This window comes from Anser anser (genome assembly GCF_964211835.1).
Source record: "Anser anser genome assembly, chromosome: 3".
Lineage (NCBI taxonomy): Eukaryota > Metazoa > Chordata > Aves > Anseriformes > Anatidae > Anser > Anser anser.
The window spans coordinates 80131841-80152949 of record NC_139722.1 but is presented as its reverse complement, the minus strand read 5'-3'; the positions used below and the strand labels follow the sequence as shown (position 1 = coordinate 80152949).

Here is a 21109-nt window from a genome sequence, read left to right as displayed (position 1 = left end):
TATCTGGACCAGTTTGCTGAAAATCAACGTTGTGGCATCAGGCCAGCATTTTCTTCACTTTCCTTTGGAAACAGTTAGTGGCTGAACACAGGAGTTGTTCTGGAGTAGCACCTCAGTCATTGGTTGTTGTCGACGGAGGGAAGACACAGACAGACGCTCAATATGAGTGTTAAGTATGCTTCAGCTTTAATGGATAGCTCAATTGTCTTTTATCGTGTACAGGATAATTAGCTCATACATATTGCAAAAGCCAAGCTCCTTATTGGTAAGCGTCATCTACTGCCCTATCTGTTAGTTCCGCATTCTTCTATCCGCTAGTTCCCCTTTCTAATCTAACTATAACTCCCAGGGCAGTATGCCCTCTACTATCATTGTTTCTAATTGCCTGGGATTTCTCACAAGAGTTCCCAGACAAGCCTTGCGTACGTGCCTTTGCTCTTGTTTTTCTAGACCAGCTGGGTGCGGTAATCCGCCATTTCCTTATCTTGCAGCTGCACGAGATCGATGTGATTACGCGCAGCGAGCCAGTCCTCAACAATTCCCCCGTTTTTATTTTGTGCTAGAAAAACCGTATTTGTTAGTTGCTCAAGCCTTTTTGTTAGGCAACTAAATACTACTCGCGCCGCTACTATGATTAAAACGATTATTAGCAGTAAGCGTAGCCCCTCTTTTATTAGACCCAATATCCAGCCTCCCATGTTCCCAAACCAACTTGCAAATAGTTCATCAAGCCAATTATTCTGGACCACTATCTTCTTGTTGTGGTCTCTCAGCCATTTCAGCTGCTCGTGGATTGACTCGCCATGGTCCGAGAGATTAAAACAACACATTCCTTCGAGCTCCTCACATCCGTGGCCCTGTGCCAGCAGCAGAAAATCAATCGCCGCTCTGTTCTGTAATACAGCGTGTCGCAGGCTATCCAGGTCCTGGGCCATTTCTGTGAGTACCTGCGTAGTCACATTTGCTTGTTTTACAGCCCAACAAGCTAGTTTCCCAAGACTAGCCATAGCATGGGCTACCGCCACTCCAGGCACAAGTGCCGCCGAAAAGAATCTTTCGGCTGGACCCCAGAGCTCGACCTGGTCATCGCAGTCACTCCCCAAGGTTTTTAAACTGCGCCTCGTCCGGTGTCTCCATTGTCGAGTAATGTTTCGCAACTCTTGACTATGTAGATCAGGGGCAAACAGGGTCAGGCGTCCCATAACGCCTGTTTTCACCCCAACAGGCTTATTGTCCATCAAAGTCACATTTACTGCGGTTGCCAAGTCCAATCCCCAGGCTCCCTCTGGTGGCTGGTTGGAGGTGAAAGGATTCGTCTCGGTTGGAGTCTCCGCAGCTGCCGCCGCTGTTGAGGGGAAAGCCGCTTTTTGTGTCATCGCGGGGCGGCGGTTCCCGCTGGTCTTCCCGTTTCCCTGGGTCTTCCGCCGGCAAGCGGTTTCATTATGCGTATTAGATCGGCAAGAGGGACACCACACATTAGCCGTCCCACATTGCCTCTTCATATGACCCGCGATGCCACACCGATAGCAGCGTAGTGCAGGTCTTCTCGACGAGTGAGGTCCTTTTCCACTTTGCAGGGGGGCAAGGGCGGCGAATACCTGCGACTGACTAGCCTGCAGTCCCTGAGTAATACTTTCCCCTACCTTTCGGATAGCGTCAACCAATAGCGCCTGCGAGCCTATCGGTATCCGCGACAATCGATCAAGAGCCTCTTCTATAGTCCAGGTACTGGGCAGCGTATTTAGAACATTTCGAGAGGTTTGATTACAATTTTGAAGGGCGCATTGTTTAAGAATAGGGCCTTTGAGATATTCGGGTAACCCAGCTACCTGTATAGCTGCGGCAACCCTATCAATAAATGTTCCAAACGCTTCGTCTCGCCCTTGCTTGATGGACATATAGGAGGGCATTCCTCCAGGCTCCCTAATTTGGTCCAGTGCTCTCCTAGCTAGCGTCATGGTCGCTTTTGCCTTATCCGGCCCCATTAGGGCCTGGGCCTCCAAGCGATTGTATGCACCGACCCCCAAAAGCTCATCCAGCGTGACCCCGTATAATGGATCTCCGGGCTGACGCTGCACCGCAACTGCCTCCTGACAAGCTGATTGCCAATGGGCATTAAACAGCAGGATCTGATGCTGCGTCAGTATTAGTTTCATGATATTACGAATGTCGCCGGGGAGCAACACGTTAGTGGACCACAGATAGTCTAACATCTGTTTCGTTGGCTCCCCACGTATTCCTGACTCATTTACCGTGGCACGCAATTGGGTCAGTATTTTCCAGTCCAGATTTGTCATAGTAACAGTTATCTGGCCCTGGGCGTCTGGTGGAGAATACACCACGGGGAAGGCGCCTACAAGCTCTGTCGCTGCCCCCACATCACCTTCACGTAACGCCTCCCCTGCTATTTTCGCCCAGAGTCCTGCTCTCTCCGACCCCCCTGATTCGAGTCGCATATCTTTCAAAAATGGATTCTTATTTCTCCCCTCGCCTGCCGCCTCTCCCTCGGGAGTTTCCAGGGGTAGAGGAGGTGCACTGGGTCGTGCCCCCCCTCCCCATCCCCCGGGTGCCTTCATGGTGAATTGTTGGACCGACGGAGGGAGGGGGTACGGATTGGCCTCTTCATCCGCCCTCAACGTTTTGCCCAGCCGCTCTGTTGCAGCGGCTGCTACTTTCTGTTCTACCCGATGTATTGTTAGAGCATTCGCAACAGCCCGCCACGGTTTTGCCAGCTTCTTAGCCGTCTTATTCTCACTAATCATTTCCTCAAACAATATATCACCAAACTTACGCCACTCATCCTCCTCAAACAATGTGTCGGGGTTAATAAAGCAACCCTTCGCCACCCCATAGGCCACTAACCCCTGTAATTCTTTATGACAATCTATATCTGGCATCTTACGCTTTTCTAAAAAGCACTTAAGTAAATCAACTGCCGCTTGTTTCTCCATTCTTACTTACGGTGCCGTTGCCCCCGTGTAAAGCTTCTGTTCGCGGCGTTCCGGCGGGACCCACTATGGGTTCGTCCCGGGCGCTCTTCCCGAGTCGCCTTCTGCTCGCCCCAATCTTGTGCTCCGGAGTCCGGGTTACGTAGTCAGAACCGGCTTTCCCCTTTTTCTCCGTCAACTAAGACCGGCTTACTCGCTTCGGGTCCTCGTCCAGCAAGGGTCCCTGTTCGGGCGCCATTTGTTGTCGACGGAGGGAAGACACAGACGCTCAATATGAGTGTTAAGTATGCTTCAGCTTTAATGGATAGCTCAATTGTCTTTTATCGTGTACAGGATAATTAGCTCATACATATTGCAAAAGCCAAGCTCCTTATTGGTAAGCGTCATCTACTGCCCTATCTGTTAGTTCCGCATTCTTCTATCCGCTAGTTCCCCTTTCTAATCTAACTATAACTCCCAGGGCAGTATGCCCTCTACTATCATTGTTTCTAATTGCCTGGGATTTCTCACAAGAGTTCCCAGACAAGCCTTGCGTACGTGCCTTTGCTCTTGTTTTTCTAGACCAGCTGGGTGCGGTAATCCGCCATTTCCTTATCTTGCAGCTGCACGAGATCGATGTGATTACGCGCAGCGAGCCAGTCCTCAACAATTGGTCAGTTGGGACTTTTTTGAGATAAGGGATTTTATTTATTTATTTATTTTATTTTGGTCGTAAGTTTCAGTAATATTACTAGCTCATCAAATGGTGTAGATTATGCCTTTGTTACAATATGGTTACTGTTTCAGTGCCTGTGTACTAGAGAAAGGACCAAATCTGTGGGTTAATGCAGGCTGCAAGGATCTGTTAAGTTTGTCTGCTGAGTATATTCTGAGAACCTGAACTCTGACAGTGACACCACCTTGAATGGAGCCAGTTCCTTGCTGAAATCTATTTTCATTATAAGACTGATTGGAACATCAACGTACAGCTGAAACCTGACCCCTACATCTGTCACGGTTTCTCAGTTCTTTTGATTTGCTGGTCTTGGGACACATTCCAGTAGTGATGTGGTCCCTCACTTGCTTTTACACCCTCTGCCCAGATACTAATGTTTCTTACTTTGCTCTTTGAATGTTTTTGAGGAATCCTTCTCTTCCCTCAGGGCTCCAAAACAGCATGTTGAAAACTGCAGGTCTGTTGGATTATTTCCCTTTGGCAGGGAGCAATTATTTTTGTCAGTTTAGAAGCTTGAAATACAGGCTGAACGTGAAATTGAGGTTATTTACAAGTGTATGCTGCACATCTCACTAAGATGGATTTTAGCTGATTCTTAATTTCTCTTCTATGCCAGTTGTTAAGGGGTGAACTTACAGTATAGTTGGCTACAATGCATCCACAGGAAATCCATGTCTGTGTGAAAAGTAGGGAAGGCTAATGCACAGCAACTTCATTTATAGATTCACTGCATTCATTATGGCGTAATATTTTAAATTAGTTTAAAGAAATACTCCTATCTTAGTGTAAAATCATTTTTTGTTGACTAAAATCAATTTGTCAGTTCAAGTAGTACGTGTTAAGACATACTAATGGGAACCATAATCAAATAGCTTGCACTTATACAGACATTAGTAACATGCACATTTGCTTAAAGTGAGTGGCAAACCTTTAATCAAAACTTCATTATAAACGTATCTAGCCCACATTTTTTATAGCATTAAGGACAAAGTAACTAATGAAGTTTAATAAGAACATTTTTTTGTGCAGAATCTGGGTTTGCATTTCAGACTTGCACAACACTACTGTTACAAGTCTTATTCATCATATTGTATTCTGTTCATCATGTAACACTGCAGCAAAGTAACGGTAGACATATTTCCATCTTCCATAGGCTTCTCTAAAACTTATGGACAGTTTCTTGCATACTCTTCAGCGCACTATAGAAGAGCCAATGGAAATAAAACGCAGTTTTTTCCACACAGGGTTTAAAGATGGAAGGCATTATAGACCAAATTAAAATAGAAGATTAGCTATATCTACATTATATGTTACATCTTATTATGTAGTACAATAGGTATTTGTAAAGGCTTGCTTGGGCTAGTGAGTGCTATGAAGAATAAGAGAACAAGAAGGCAAGAAAAGATACTCCTTGTACTGTTTCATGATTCATGTGACTACATTAAAATTAAAGAGAATAACATCTCTTGATGTTAAGGTGAGGATGCAGATCAGCATGGGCATTAAAGAATGATCAGTACCATGTCCATGAATGAAAATGCAGATGAGATTTTTCAGTGTGAAATAAACTATTGGCAGCTACAGATTCGCACACTGAATTAGTTTATAGTCTTGGATTCATGAGTAGCCTCTAATGCCTTATGTTATCCTTGTGTGCCCAGGAGGTTCAAAATTTCTTCTGGGTCTCCCACAAGCAGGCTTTCTTACTGCTTGATGGGACTTTTTCATTTCTAGCTTTATACCCTTTTGAAGGACTCTCTTTTTAAAGACCATCCGCTGAATTCAGAAAACAGTGTTTAGGAATGCATACATCTTTGGCTAAACTCCTTCCAAGTGCCAGTATATTCATATCATGGTGTTGAGGAAAAGGTAGTTGACTAACCCCTATGAAGTCTGGTATAATTTTTTTGGAGAAAGGTTCTTTCCCCTCTACTGAAACTCAGAGCCTGTCATGATGACAGTATTAAGACAATAATCAGTGTTTGAATCAGAGACTGTAGCTGTCACAGCATTATATGGGGCAAGAAATAATTCTAACTCAGCTAATTTGAATTTTATGTTATTATCACAATTCAATGAAATATATATAGTTCTACTTTGATCAACTTTAGTGTTGAAGTTGGAACTTGTCATGTTGTACAGCACCAGTCCTACAGCTTATACTTGCTACCAGCGTTTATGATAGCAGCAGGTTTCGGAGTGTTTCCTGCTTGATGCGAGATGAGAGCATAACTTTACTGTCACCCCGTGCTTTAGCCTCTTCGGGTCTGGTTGACTGGGAGCTTTAAGGTTTCTTTTCACACAGGGGTATGTGGTTTTGTAATGGTGAAAGTCTGGAATAGCCTCTTCACTGGAGTGATGGGGTGCGGAACGTGAAGTCCATTTCAAATGTGAGTTTAATCAGTTTATTAACAGCATAATGAAAGAGACGTACCAATGACTGCAGCATATTAAATTCAGAGATCCAAGAGATCCTTGCTGTGTGCATTTCAAGGTTATAGTCAAGTGGCTTTGATAACTGCAGATTTCTTGGTATTGTTTAGCAGCAGCGGTGGCAAATTGGCTGATAATGGTTGTGTCTGTAGTAAATAGCTATATAAAAGGATCATGAGAGCTTGTCTGTAAATCCCTCTAAGACACCTGTATAGCTCAGGATCTAGTTCAGGTCTACAAAGGCATTTGAGCTTTGAAGGATTACAATCAAGCTCTTAATAAGATCTACTGAATCACTTTTATAATTTCATTTTCTTGGTCTCATTACCTGCCAAAGCAGTTATCTAACTCAGTTTGGTAACTACCGTAGCCAGTTTAAAGTGCTGTATGGGATTTAGAAAAACTATTTTTAATTTGTTCCTGTATGATTTTCTGTTAGAACCAAGGACACACATTTTTCTTTTCTATAACGTTTTCCGTCTGTCTTCTTGCATGTTTGCACACAAGCAAAAATTATTAAATATCTTTCTGAAATTTCCCTCATCAAAATGCTTTGCAGTCAGAAGTGCTATTTTACTTTGCACTTGAAGTGTTGATGAAATCATTCTACCTTTGTTGAAAATTTTTAAATTTTTATCAAAACATAAGATGTACCAGTGCTGTTTGTAGGATATGAATGTGTTTCTGAATTAAGAAATGTGACCTTGAAAAATTCAGTGAATATTTTTTTTGGCAGAGTTAAAGGAAAGCAAGAGTATTCACTGATGTTTCTTAGTTGAGAAACTACTGTTTGATAAATTAGATCTAAAATATAAGAGAAACCCAGATTTACTATTTAAATTCTTCTGAAGGAGGATACGGAGCAGAGTAGACCAAGATGAAAATCATTTTTGTATGTGAAAATTTGAAGAGCTGTGTAGCTAGTGTCCTTCCAAATGCATCAATGCTCTTTGTTTTGCTCCTGTTGATCCAAGAGTACACAGTAACTCCATTTCAGGATTCTGTCTTGTTCCCTGCTGCCACTTGAAAAATAAGGAAAGTAGTATTTATTCACATTTTGCAGACTGTTCAGACAACCTTTCAAAGCTTCTCACTCAATCCTAACTAGCATTGTTGTTATTAGCATGTTAAGACTGATCTATTTAGCCATGAGTTAAATATTTGCTGTAAACCTAATCGAGTATATTGGTGTTCTGGTTTGAACTGAAAGATGTTTGGATCTGAACCTCTGGACTTCTGGTCATCTCAGTCTTACCCAACTGCTTTCAAATAATTACCATGCAGAAGTAAAATCTGGGTTCCGTAAGTCCAGAGATCAGACAGGACTGTAATATCACAACAAAAGTCCTTGGTTTGGAACGTGCATCAGGCTATAAGTCATTAACCAGTTGTTTAGGTGCAATATTTACTAGTTTCTTTTCCTAAAGCACAATTTGTATCTAGGATAAATTAAGTTTTTTTTTTTTTAAATGCTCGTAGTATTATAACCTGTCTGTTTTTAAAGTCAGATTTTTCTTTCCAACTCTCTTACGATTTTTGATGGATGTGTGCGGTATTTAAAAAACAAAACAAAACTACACACACACTACTTTAGTAACACTGAAACTCTTATTAAACACCAGCTAGCATTTGTCAGTCTGACTAGATTCATATTCCATGAATGTAAAGTGTAATATAAGCACGCTAGTTCCCAGCAATCTGCCACCTTGTTAACTGATTGATCCCAAATGAGAGTACAGATCTGTTAATAGTTGTGCTAACATATAAGCTTAGCTGGCAGCCAAACAAATACAGTTGCTGTTTCAAATCAGTGAGTAGACTCGAAAGAAATGATCTTTTATTATACTCACTTAAATTACACTTCACAAATAAGAACACTTTCACAGCAACTTTTTTGCAAGGCAAACACAAATACTTGTCACTTTGCTCCAGGCTTTTCACACTGAAGAAATCTTTTTGACTTGAAAGCATTTAAAATGTCTTATTTTGCTACCAGAACTATTAAGATTTTTTTAAGTGTCTTTAATTCTCTGTGGCCCACAACCCCAAAGCAATTTTTTTGTAGGATTAGTTTGAATCAAGCGTACTAGAGATGAGTATGGAAGGTGTAAAATAAGGATCCTTCCTTGTATGAACTGCTTAGGATCAGCATGTCAAAGTGCTGCTTGGAATAGAGAGGCCAGGAGCTGCTGGTATCATGCCTTTCAGGAATGACAATGGTGTCAAATAGTTGAAATAAACAACAAAAAAGTTGTATTGGTGCAAGGTGTGTCTGTTTGCTTTCTTTCACCTGAAAGGTTCTCCTCAGCAGAAGTCTTGTCTTGCTTTCCTTATGTGGGCAAAATGGCACTGAGGAGACAGGTGGCCAGCAGGAATCCCTTAATGCAGCCCTGAAATGCAGCTGTTTGAGGAAAGGAATTTTGCAGATGTTTAGTACTGCATGCATCCACACGCACAAGCATTCTGTATGCTTGCAGGTGGAGGGAAAAGTGTTGCCATAGAATGCCTTTTTTTCAAAGCAGCAGATGGATAAACAGTGTACCTGTTTTAGGGCAGGAGTGGGAAGGTGTTAGCCTCCACTGTCATAAAACCATTGCTTCATGATGTGCATGTGCTGCAATTTAGTGGGGGATGGCAACCAGTGGCATTTCACCTGAGCATAACAGAGTTAGAGCAGCGTTATGGGACACCTGTTGAAAAGTACAGTTGCAACTTTCATAACTTTTTCAACCTGGAGTCTTGCACCGTGCCCAGTTTCTCTAAAGGGGAGTGTGATGCCTTTGAAACCATTGTGATGCATCTGTTTAATTAAGAGAGAAGAGGTTCTACCTGCTGTGTCACCTCCAATGCTGCCCACATTTACAAAAGTACAGTACTGGCCTTACCCATGCCAGCAGGGGGACAAGCAAAGGGCATCAGTGGAAGGAAGAGTAGTCACAAAAAATGACTGTCCTGAGAGGACTCTGACAGTTTGTTCAAGGGTTTGAGATGTCTTTTTGACACATTGCCCTTTCAGGGTGAGTCTGGGAAGAAGGCCAAGTCAGTTGTTACTTTAAAATGTGTTTCTAAATGCCTGTAATGGTGAATATTCCTTTTAAATGTATTTTTGGCCTTGCTGGAGACAAAGGGTTCTCTTTGAAAAGATGCCATTAGCTTCTTCGTCTGGTCTCGTGGTGGTATCTGCTGTCAGTGTTGTGAGCGGTCATACCATGGACGATCACTGCACATATTTCTTGCCTTCACCATGGGGTTTAGTGAAGTGCCGTGGCACCAGGAGAATACAGGTGCCATGGCATTAGGTAGGCTCAAAAACCAAGGTAATCTAAAACCAAGGACCAACAGCATGCATATGAACAATTAAAGCAGGATCCTGACAGAAGTGGACACAAGTTCATTTTGAGCCGTAGGCATGCCTGTACAGCTGGCTGTGGGGACAAAGCTGATTCCAAGGCATAGCTAGGGCAAAGGCAGAGGCAAGGGAACAGCATGGATTAAAGAAAGTTTCATAGGAGGACAGCATGCCCACAGCTGCCAAAATCAAGTGCCACACCTCATAATACATCTAACAGGTGCTCTACTACTTTTTTTTGCTTCCCAGAATACTCTTGTATTTCAAATAGTAATAAGTATACTAGCCAAGCTAACTGAAGCAGACAGTCATTAAAATAAAAGTAATATAGAGAAAAAATCTTTCGGTTGAAAAGAAAGGTTCAGACAGATGGAGATTTTTTTTTTTCTCCATAGAAAATAACTGCTTTTGTAATTAGTGTGTTCTGAAAGGTCCAAAAGGTTAGATTTTCAAAGAATAAATGATTGCTGGAGTTAGTCTTAACTGCTTTTTGTGCCTTTTGAAAGTCTCCTCTGGAGAAGATAAAATGCCTTGTTACATTTTTCTTATTAATTAGTATGTATAAGATATTAAAATATTTTGTCTGACTCCTGAACTCTCTCTGGTTTAATGTAGAGCACACAGTAGGAGAGTGAATACAAAATTCAAATGCTTTTTTCTTTTTTTTTTCCATGCCAGGGGCACAATAAAATCATAACCTACAGCAGACCCGTATATTTTTGTATATTGTGTGGCCTTATTTTGCTGCTAGATGCTGGATCTAAAGACACAAATCCTTCAGTTTATACAATGTATGGCTTGAAGCTCTTTTCGCCTAGATCTCTCCGGTCAGCCAGAGACCATGTAATAGGTGAGTCAATATTTTTCCTAAGACTGTAAAAATGAATTAAGTGTTAGCTGGGGAAGTCTGTGTTTTCCCATGTTGGCAATCAAATGCATGTTACGGAGGCACAACTCTGAATCAAATTGATAGAAACATTTTGAATGACTTAAGACACGCGGGGAGGGGGGACAGTTGGCAACCTTCCCTCATGTAAAAAGAGTTCTTAATGAAATGAGGCTCATAGAAAATTCTCTATAGAAAACTAACAGTCACTGATGTTATTAGCAAAAGACATCATCTGTGAAATGCAGTTAATCTTTGTAAGGGCTTGTCTATGTGGAGCAGTTACTATAGAATAAGTCGAGTTTTAAATTTAATGCCTGGAAGCTAATCTCTGCCAAGTCCTCAGATGAACATTCATCTGCTCATGAAGAACACGCTTTTTCTTGGTTTAGTTTAATCTTGCTGTCCACATGATGAGTTGGTGTGGAACTGCCAATCTGCAGTAGCTTTTCCAACCTGTTTCCTTCTAGAATCGTATCCTGAAGCAGCTAAGGGCATCCAGGTATTGCCCCAAAATAGGACTTCTGGTCCTTAGCACTAATTTGGGGTAGCCAGAGCTGGAAATACCCTGTTCTGTCAGGACACTTCTTCTACTTGTGCGCTTGCAGTCTATAACTGTGCTGCTGCTGTAGTTGTGTTACAGATATGAATGCTGAACTGGACTCAGGTCAAACTGTGTAACGCAGTTAGGTATGAAGTAGAAATGTTATTAGTCTTAGGCTTGTGGATTTAGAACCAGAAAAACTTCCTGTGTTAGAGGAAAAAACTGTGATATAGAGTGCATGACCTTTGAGATCATTGTTCACCTGTGACTATTGGACTTGCATTTTGCTGTACTTAAGTCAGGCTATTACTGCCTGAAAGGGTTGCTATTTTTGGAAAAGTCTTTTGGTCCTTCATGTAGGTTCATTGACTCTCAATCCTTCTCACCAGAAACAGGGGAATAATGAAGACCTGCATCTCACTTATTTTCATTAGCTTCTTTCATTACTTTCCTTTGGTCTCATTAAAGTTTCTTCTTATATCTTATTTTCTCTGCCTATCAAAGGTGAACAGTAAAAATGCTGATAAATAATTCAACAAGAATCTTAAATGACTCCTGGGATAGAGATAAATGAAAAACTATAGCAACCAGTATAAAAAAAAAAAAAAAACAGCGTGGTTATAGATGTGCTAATTTTGACTGGCCTCAGAAGAGATCCTGGAGCAGATTCTTGAAACATCCTGGCGGGGGAGCGGAGAGAGGAAATAGAGGCTCATCTTACCAGCTGGCATCTGTTTAACAGAGAGGGAGAAGAAACCATTTCCCTTTGCTTGTTCCCCCATTATTATTTTGTCAGCTCTGGGAGCTGGCACATCTGCAGGTATATTTGTTCAAGTGATGTTTGAGGCCACGCTCTGTCTCTTCCTTGCTTTGTCTCTCTGGGAATCACAACTTCTGGCTCCTGTGAATCCTTACGGGTGTTCACAGTGCAGCTCTGCCTAAGCTATGGCAGTCTGTCATCTTCCAGCCTCTTGCTGCACTTTGAGTAGAGATTCCCTTAGACGCTTAAGGTACAGGAGTATTTGTTTTAGGTAACAAAATCAGGAGGGAAGTTGGCCCCGCTACATACCAATGAGAGGCTGCTGTTCTTTTGCTTTTTTACCCATCTGCTGGTTATTTTTAATAATAACCATCTATATAGATATAACTATATATATATATAACCATATAACTAATAATAAATAAATAATATATTGCTTTGTCATTTTATGACTTTAAAATTTGTATTTTACTGTGGTACTCAGAACTGATATATTGGGAAATCAATGGATTTTTGACTCTGCACCACAGAGCACTGAGCAAAGGAAAAGTTTTCTATTTCAGGTGTTTACTATGGTAAGAAGTTAGGGATAAAAATTGTAGAAAGGACTCACCAAGGAACTGGTGTGATGCTGTATAGCATACTATGATCAAAGTCTTGAAACAAGGTTAAAAAGAAAATCAGTGGAAATGTGTTAGATGTGTAACCTAATAACTTAAGAAATGTCTCTTAACAGGTCCAGTTCTTTGGAAGCAATCTATTTAGGATCCGATTGTTTTATTTTATAAATTGATGATGGTTCTGCTGTTTGTTTATATTAGTTGGGGGATCATGCCTTTAATTCACTCTAACTATGGCTTTCATCTTGAATTTCTTAGTTCAGTTGACATTTTTGGTAGATTAATATATGTAGTGCGTGTAAAGGTGCAGACGGAACCAGCCTTGGTCAGTAAGTGCTGCAGTGGCAAAAATCATCATGCACTAAATGCATGGTAGTTTTTATGATGAGACCACGTGAGCATTAGAGAGAGGAGTGAAATTATTTGACAGAAATCTCAGCAGAGTATCAGGTGATGGCAGAATTTGGAGGTAGGAAGTCCTCAACTTGCTACTTCGAGTAATGATAGAGCTTTTGTCAGGGGAAGAAAGCTTGTGTGAATATTCTTTTCAGCTACATTCAGGAAGGGAGAACAAAAGAACTATTTCTCACCAAATAATGCATTTATTTTCCTTTGGCAGTATGTATTATCACACAGCAAGTGGACTAGTACTCAAATGCATCTTTTTAATGAAGTCACCTTTTTGGAAAAAAAATCTAAAATATTTGCAGTGACATTGCCACTGAGTTACCATTCTACATTTCTCAAAAGACCCAAAGGTTCTTTAAGTCAAAATTTGTTTTCCTACAGCTATTATCTGGTTGATGCTCCTTTAGAAGAAACCTCCAAACTGCAGTGTTAAATGCCAGCAGCTCATACAAGCATCTCTTAGTGGTCAAACTCTTGAAGGTGTTCTGTGTGGAAATTTGTGCTGCTTAAACATTCTCTCTGGAATTCATAATGCAATTCCAACTGATTAATCAGCTCCTTTTATTGTCTCTTTCCCACAAGAGAAAGTACTGTTCCTAAATTCAATCCTCTTGTAAGCGACAACTGTTTATTTTGCTCTCTGGTGTGCTCCTTTATGCTGGAGGAGATAAACAAACCTACCTTAGCTACAGAAGTACTTAAGATTATTCAAGGTATTATCGGAGAGAGAGTGAGGTGAGGACATAGCTGTAGTCAACCAACTTTTCTCGTTTATTCACCCCTCTTTATTTTGGTGCATTGACAGTACTGTGTCTCAAGTCTTGTCCTTGCTCTTCATGCTGTCATGCGGGTTTTTCTGAGGTTGCTACAGCAAAGGCGTTCATTTGAACTGTAAGTTATAGAATTCTAGAATATCCCAAGTTGGAAAAGACCCCCAAGAATCATTGAGTTCAACTCCTGGCTCCATACAGGACCACCCAAAAATCAGACCAGATGTCCGAGACCATTTTTCAAATGCTTCTTGAACTCTGTCAGGCTCTGTGCCATGACTGCTGCCTTGGGGAGCCTGAAGAAACTTTTCTTAGCATCCAGCCTGAACCTTCCCTGTCCCAGCTCCATGCTCAGGTCCTGTCGCTGTCCCCAGAGAGCAGAGCTCAGCGCCTGCCCCTCCGCTCCCCTCGTGAGGGAGCTGCAGGCCGCCATGAGGCCTCCCCTCAGCCTGCTCTGCTCGGGGCTGAACAAACCAAGGGACCTCAGCTGCTCCTCATCTATCTTGCCCTCTAGACTCTTCACCATCTTTGTTGTCCTTTTAGTCAGTAGTCTGAGATGAGTTCTGTCAGTTTTGCAATTCCTTTGCCTGAGGAACTAGTTTTCAGCAGTGAGTTTTGGGGATCTTTAGTTGAGATCCCCAACTAAACATGGCCACATGGGGAGGCCATGTGGCCTGCTGGGCACTTTGCTGTCATGCCATTCGCCCCTCTTCAAGAGGAGTCCTTGTTTGACTTGGTGTGGATTGGTGGAATACCTAAAAGAACAGAGTGGTAAAGGAAGAGATTAATAGTGGCATTTGCATGTAAAAAGAGATAAAAGATTTCCTCATTTTATATATGCAAAATATGTATAACTCCTTCCAGTGGCAGGAATTCATGAGGAAGGGTGCGCTGCGAGTGCAAGTATACGTAAGTGAGCCATGTCTGTGTTTAACACTTGAGTATGTCATTTCTTCTCCTGTGTTTGACTTCCTCAGCAAGATTTACAATATTAGATACTAGTAGTGTATACTAGGATGAAGATAAAAGCTGTCAGATTAAACTCAGTGTATTGTTTTATTTTAGCATGATGTGCATTAGTAAGAGGAGCTGGAAGTAAAATGTGAAATTAGCATTCAACAAAGAACACAAATCCTATTGTTACCTTCTTAATATTTGACTGGAGTGGGAAGGGGATTAAGTAATACTAGTGATTTGTTTAATTTGCTCTTTAAGAGAATGAATAAGAGGGAACCGCAGCCTTCCTAGCCTGTAAACTAACAAATGCATACTTGTTTATGAGGAATAGTGGTTGACACACGTCTCTGTCCTTCAAGCTGGAGAATGTTGTGGTACTAGTACAACAAAGCACCAAGGATATGATTAATCATGTGCATATATCCTTGAAAGCTGATGCTGCTGGAGACTTAGGTCAAGTGTGTGTTTAAATGCTTTGCTGGACAGCTACGCTTAGCAATTTCTAGGGGGGAGCTAAGAGAAATGGATGAGATGGAGGAGTGGCTGGAAGTGAACATAACATAAGACCAGAAGCATGGATATCCAAATTATGACTCCTGCTTTTCCTTGACTGTAAGGCAGCCATTTCAATTAGCATTTCTATATAGAATGAAGCTGTGAGAAGATGACACAGTGGGTTTAACTCCTGAGTTTCTTTGCTGTCTTTAATATTCTTTCACTACTGCAAAGTCAAGGTCTACACTTCTGGAAGGTGCAGAAATATTCTGGGGAAGTATCACTGTAGGTTTGTCCCATTTTTACATACTTCATAGGTCTCCACTGTTGATAGCTGCCAGAAGAAGGATACAGTGATAGTCAAGATGCTGAGGGTCTCAGCTATTAAAATATTTTTGTTTGCTTATATTGAAATTTTATAGGTGTGCTTAAACCTTCTCAGATTCAAGGAAGAAGTTCCAAAGTCTGCAAATTAAGATTTCTTTCTGTATTTTAAATAGGGTAAATATAACTTTACAAGTATTTGAGAAGCAGTAAGGAGGTTACATAATGCTATTTTTCTGCCACTGTTTTTATCCAAAATATATTTAACCTCTGAGCCTTATTTCTTTACATGTAAAATCGAATAATTTATTTTGTATAGATCAGTAAAATATAATAATCATGGCTAAGGTTAAAGTATGCTCACTTGAGTAATGCTCAGAATTTATTGTAATGTTTTATTCCAGTATTATGCCTGTTCTCCGCTTGCTGCGATGTATGACTGTGTTCTAACATCCATCTTCTCTTTTCTTTAGTGTTTTTATATTGCTTTCCTGCAATTTCCCTTCTTGGTCTTTTCCCTCAAATCAACACCTTCTGTATATATCTTTTGGAGCAAATAGACATGTTGCTTTTTGGTGGTTCTGGTAAGTAGCCTGTTGAGCCTGATCTATCACTTTCTGAGTGCGCCACCTTAAAGTATATTATTGCATGTTTTAGAGCACAGTGTATGTTAAAGTTCAAAGAGCTAATGGTATTCACTTAACAGTGTGGTGAATACTAATAATACTTTGATTAGTTTTCTTTTCTTTTAAATGGTTGTATTCAAGTTGTGCTATAGGCTGTAGAATATGGCTGACACCAAAGAGCTCTTTCCTGCCATGTCCAATATGAATCACTATTTTAAAAACAAACAAAAACGAAAACCAAACAAAACCCCCACAACTTTTTGAAAAGAAAAAAAAAAACACTCACAACTCCATTTAAAAATAAAAATTATTTATTTTCACATTGTTCAATTGTGTAGGGCATGTTAACATGACACTGGATATGTTATTTCAGTCAAAGATTAAGCAAGACCCATGTGAATGAGAGACAATGCATCATTTTTTGGTGGTGGTGTTTTGTTTTTCATTATTGCTTAAATAACGGAGAAAACTGGTGTACATCTACACTGTCATCTTAGTTTGGATCAGAAACAAACTATATCCTTCTTTCCACTAACAATGTTTTGCATCATGAAATGATGTGAGAGTATGCAGACTGGATTCCGTTTGGATGAAACTTAAAAGAAGGTTCACTATAAGGGTGCATCTAATGCACTCCAAACACTAGTGAGTGTACGGTCTGTGGGACCACACGAGAGATACTCTGCAGTTAAACATCTCAAACACACGTATTATGGATAGGACATCCTCAGCACTTTTCATCCTACATACCCACGCTTACTGCATTGTTAACTGCTATTGTAGGCATAGCCTTTGGCAAATGGTTAAAACTTATACTGATGATTTGGGTGTGCTTTGGTTCTTGTCTCATAGACACCAGAGCAGACTTGGAGGAAATGACTTGTTTTTTCCTGGAGGAAATAACTTGATAAAGTCCCCATCCCATGAATAATGTATGTTGAAACCTAATTAGAGCACTGTTTTTCAGCCCATGTGTCTCCATTGTGGAGAGTGCTGAACTCCTAAGTCTGTCTGAGGCTGCTTCCTACCCTGGAAGCTTTTGAAGGAAGGTAGAGATGAGATGGCATCCTTCTCTCTCCCTTTAAGTTCATTCATTTATCTCGAATACGGTGCAAATCATGGTTTACTAAGCAAGTTAGGATGCTTTTGGATGATACCAGAGCCTGTATCTCAGGAGCAGAGGGAAGGAAGAAAATTCCACATGGAGCTTGACTAGAAAATTGCCTGATTTGTACATAACTTCATTCCTCCTCTGTAGCAACATGAAGGGGCATACTGATATTTTGGCAAAGCAATGTTCAGCATAGAAAGCAATAGTGGGGGACCTCAGATATATGGAAGAGACAGGGAATACAGTGCCGTCAAGCTTTCAGTCTTAGTTGTAAAGTTTTGTGAGCTGATTTGGGGCTCTCTTTGGGACACTGTGGTGTTCTCTCAACAAACAGCTTTGTAATATCTGGTATTAATTTGTACACCTATTGTGAAGCAAGAACTGGTTGTTGTTTTTTAATGCACTTCCTCATATATGAGGAAATTAGTTATCTTGTGGTGTCTTTATTTCAGCTGCTGCTGGGCTTGTGTCTGCACTCTATAGCATTTCCCGAAGCTTTGTGGTTCTGATTGTCCTATATGCTTTCTGCTTCAGTGCAGTGAAGGTAAGTTGAAACACTAAAAAATTCAAAATTTCAAGCTGAAAATTCTTGTAGTCTAGGAAGACCGAAACTGTTTGGTGCTACATAGTCATCATTATTCATCAAGGTAAGCTTTACAAGCCATGTTTTATTTTCTGCCTGTTAGCTACACTGAAATACCTTGAAACTGCAGTGGAAATACTAACGTAAATGTTTCACTGATACTTGTGATTGTTTGCCTCCTTGCATATATTGGTCTGAAAAGATCCATTGAATTTCCAGTATGAAGATTAACAGCAACTGTGGCTTAAAAGATATAGTTCCTCTGAGACAGGCTGAATTTGGCCTGTTTTCTGCACCCCAGTGGTTGCTGACACATCTGTGCACTGGCAAGGTTCATGCATGGATTTATTGAGAAGCCTGTTAAGGAGTGGGCTTTACCATCATTATTGGTATCAGCTGGTGTGGGCCTTATGTGTTCTACCTGCCATGTGATGAGCAGCAGCCACATAACCGTACAGCCCTGTTGCTACTAGTCAGATAGGTGCTAGATCAGCCCTAAATCTCCTCATGCTCCAGCATTGCACATACTTTTTGGTATGGAGAATTTGCTGTGGGACATCATTGTAGGCAAGTCTTGGCGTACAAAGTTCAAAGTCAGAAAAGGAGTGTAAAGTGTATAAGTTTTATACGTGCCCTTCCATTGGCTATCTTGAAAAGAAAGTAGAGAAAAATAAAAACTTTAATGTCCTGCTTGGGCAAACCAGCAGACTGTCTAGCCCAGTGCTACCTGCTTCAATAGCAAAGAGAAATGCAACTTAGGAATTTAATGACTACTGTTTGCCACTCATTCCCTGAATATTCCACCAGCGTCCACAGTTGTTGGTTTAGGGCTGTTAGTAAGTGCATCTTTGCCTATTTCATTCATTCAGTGTTGTCCATGAGTTTGCCTAATCCCTTTCCGAATGTCCTGCTACTATCTGCCTCCACAGCTTTCTGTGGCAACAGATTTCAGGTGTTCACTGTGCTCTGTGTGAAGAAATGCTAATTTCACCAAGTTTTCTCTATTCCTAGTACTGCAGGATTTGTGGAAAAGCAGTTCTGCATTCACCGTATCCACTGCCTTGTCAGTTCTGTAGCCCTCAGTCATTGTCTGCCTCAGTCATATCCTCTCTAAACTGGAGTGCCAGCCTTTCTAGTGTCTTCTTGTAAAGCAGTTCCTCCTTGGCTAAGTTAGTTGTCCTACTGTGTGCCTTCCATTATTCCATTATGATCCATAATGGATTATGATTCCAATATGAAATGCGGAGAGTAAACTCTGTATGGTACTCGGGATGTGAGTGTACCATAGCTCTATATGGCCACAAAATGACTTGCTCTCAGTACCCTTCCTAATGATGCTTGATGTTTGTTTGTTTGTTTGTTTGTTTTTGGCAGATGCTGCCCTTTGAGCCATATTCAATCTACAGCATTTTTTTTTTCAGTTAATGTATATCACCTGCATTTTTTTTGTTGTTTTAAATGAAAAATAACGTTGAAGCTAATGTCTTCAAGTCTGCTGTAAAATTCCCAGTGACCACAGTGAGACCACAATTTCATCCTAGTTTTGTGATAAAATTTATCCATTAAGGAATAGTCTTTTCACAGTGTTTCATTACAAGCTAGATGTTGTCAGTGCCCAAGCGGGGATGCACCAGGATGTGCAGTGATTTACAGGCTGCTCTCAACATCTTGCAGGCATACGTCAGAGGATGCTTTGTGGTGTTACACATCTGCAGCGCACACAGAGATCCTGATATGAAGTTCTGCAACAGCCAAAGATGTAGCATGTCACCACTCAGGCTGGTGGTTTACACAGATGAGAGGTGCTATCAGATGTTTGTTTAAGGGATTTCTTTAAGGAACATAAACATTTCTGCAGCGGCTTTAAAAAAATTCCACTTAAAATTTTAAATAGGGGGGCTTAAATCAAAAATGGTCAATTATGCTGTGTTAATTATCTGTCACAAATGAGTATAGTTAGCTGTGCTTGTGTTTTTAACCACTCCCAATAGTAAGTTAAAATGTGGTAAGCTGCTGTTTTATCTTGCCCCTGTATGGTTTGAGTCCACAATCAGAGAATCACAGAATGGTTTGGGTTGGAAGGGACCTTAAAGATCACCTAGTTCCTACCCCCCCGCCATAGACACAGACACCTCCTGCTAGATCAGGTTGTTCAAAGCCCCATCCAACCTGGCTTTGGATAATAAATTATGGCAACTCACCTGCTGAGCAGTGCTATATTAAGAGACTCCAAGTATCTTTGAAAATAGGGTGTAATCCCAGGGAATCTTGGTCACCAGGCTCACCCAGTGTATCAGTTATACTGGTCTGACCTTTGAGTTGTGTGGTGCTAGAAAGCTTAACTGCTTCTCTTGTGCAGTGTTCTAAAGCATCTGGTATTCCAGCTACCATTTTCCAGCTATATTGATGATTCAGAAACAAGCAAATGGGATAAAGTTGTGTCTCTGTGAGGCTGAAAAGAGTGAGAAAAATCTATGTGGGGGGTGGGGAGCTGGGGGGCAGAAACAGTGAGAAAAACTGAGAGCTATATGGAAGAAGGAATTGAGTTGAATGACTGACAGGCAAATACCTGCAAAAACGATCATTTTTCCACTAAGCTTGGCAGAGGGCAATTCACAACTTGGGGGCAGAGAAGTTGTGTGATGGATACTTTAAAAAATAGTTTTGTAAATAGTATTAAAGAAAAGCCTCTTAAAATATTCTACAAACTCCTTTCTCAGCATAATAGTTGAAATTACAAGATGCAGGTGGCTTTGTAGATAAGCAATCTCCTCATGGATTAGACTTCAAACTGCTTAAAAATATGCTTTAATGCTACCCTGAAGTTATAGAGTGCTGTGAAAGATTTACAAGATATCTGCTGTAAATTGCCAATATTAAGTGCAGACTTTCTGTTCACACAGAAATTACAGTTAATTTGAATTTTTATGGCACTGTTCTTGTGAAGACACTTCTGAGGAGGTTAATTTAAAGCATGTAAAGATGATTCCACTTGATTCAGCTCATCATCTCAGTCCACTGGGGTCCTTGAAATTTCATGTATTTTTCTACTAGAAAAGAGCATTTGCACTCTCCCTCCTTGTTCTTCAGTCAGGTCTGGAGCTTTTTGCCTTTTGGGCTGTTATAGATAACATGTCAAGGAAATAATTCTGTCAGACTTCTTTCATCGGTGGAGGAAGAGTAGGAACTAAAAGTAACAGAATCTGATCCTGAATAGGGACAACTGTGAAAGGTGGTCTAATACCTCTGTAAGAACCTGGAACTGTTTTGATATATAGTGGGCTACAACTTTTCATCCTAATCAAATCAAGATTTGTATTTTTGGTGCACTAGAAATTGCAGATTCTAATTCAAAACTAAGCAAGTGCTACAGTCTGTTTCCTTGAGGTGTTTTCACAAAAGTGGTAAGTACGTGGTTGTCTTTATGGTAGAAAAAGGCATCTCCTCCACGCTTATGTTTCACAGTTATTCTTTATTGTATAGTTTTTACTCTTTGCTTTTAATTTGGCAAAAACAACAGACTAATGCAAAAATTTTAATAGTTTATGGAGGTAAAAATTATCACAATCAAGAAGATTCA

General features: G+C 40.7%; 2 protein-coding genes across 8 annotated transcripts in view; one reads left to right on the top strand and one right to left on the bottom strand.

Annotated features, from left to right (window-relative positions):
* Positions 1–21109, top strand: part of PCNX2 (pecanex 2) — a 165623-nt gene that overhangs the window by 44010 nt on the left and 100504 nt on the right. For all 7 annotated transcript variants that reach the window (XR_014581368.1, XM_083828450.1, XM_083828451.1 and 4 more), the window contains 3 exons: positions 10124–10295; positions 15683–15793; positions 17399–17490. Coding sequence is in view for 6 of the 7 variants with exons in the window: in XM_083828450.1 (XP_083684576.1) it covers positions 10124–10295; positions 15683–15793; positions 17399–17490 (375 nt within the window). In the remaining variant the exon portion in view is untranslated. The remainder of the gene's footprint in view (positions 1–10123; positions 10296–15682; positions 15794–17398; positions 17491–21109) is intronic.
* Positions 164–3593, bottom strand: LOC310896302 (uncharacterized protein). Its single transcript, XM_083828457.1, has 2 exons — positions 2022–3593; positions 164–1643 (listed from the first exon to the last, which is right to left on the bottom strand). The coding sequence occupies exons 1-2, from the start codon at positions 2949–2951 to the stop codon at positions 447–449; spliced, it is 2127 nt and encodes a 708-aa protein (XP_083684583.1). The 5' UTR covers positions 2952–3593; the 3' UTR covers positions 164–446.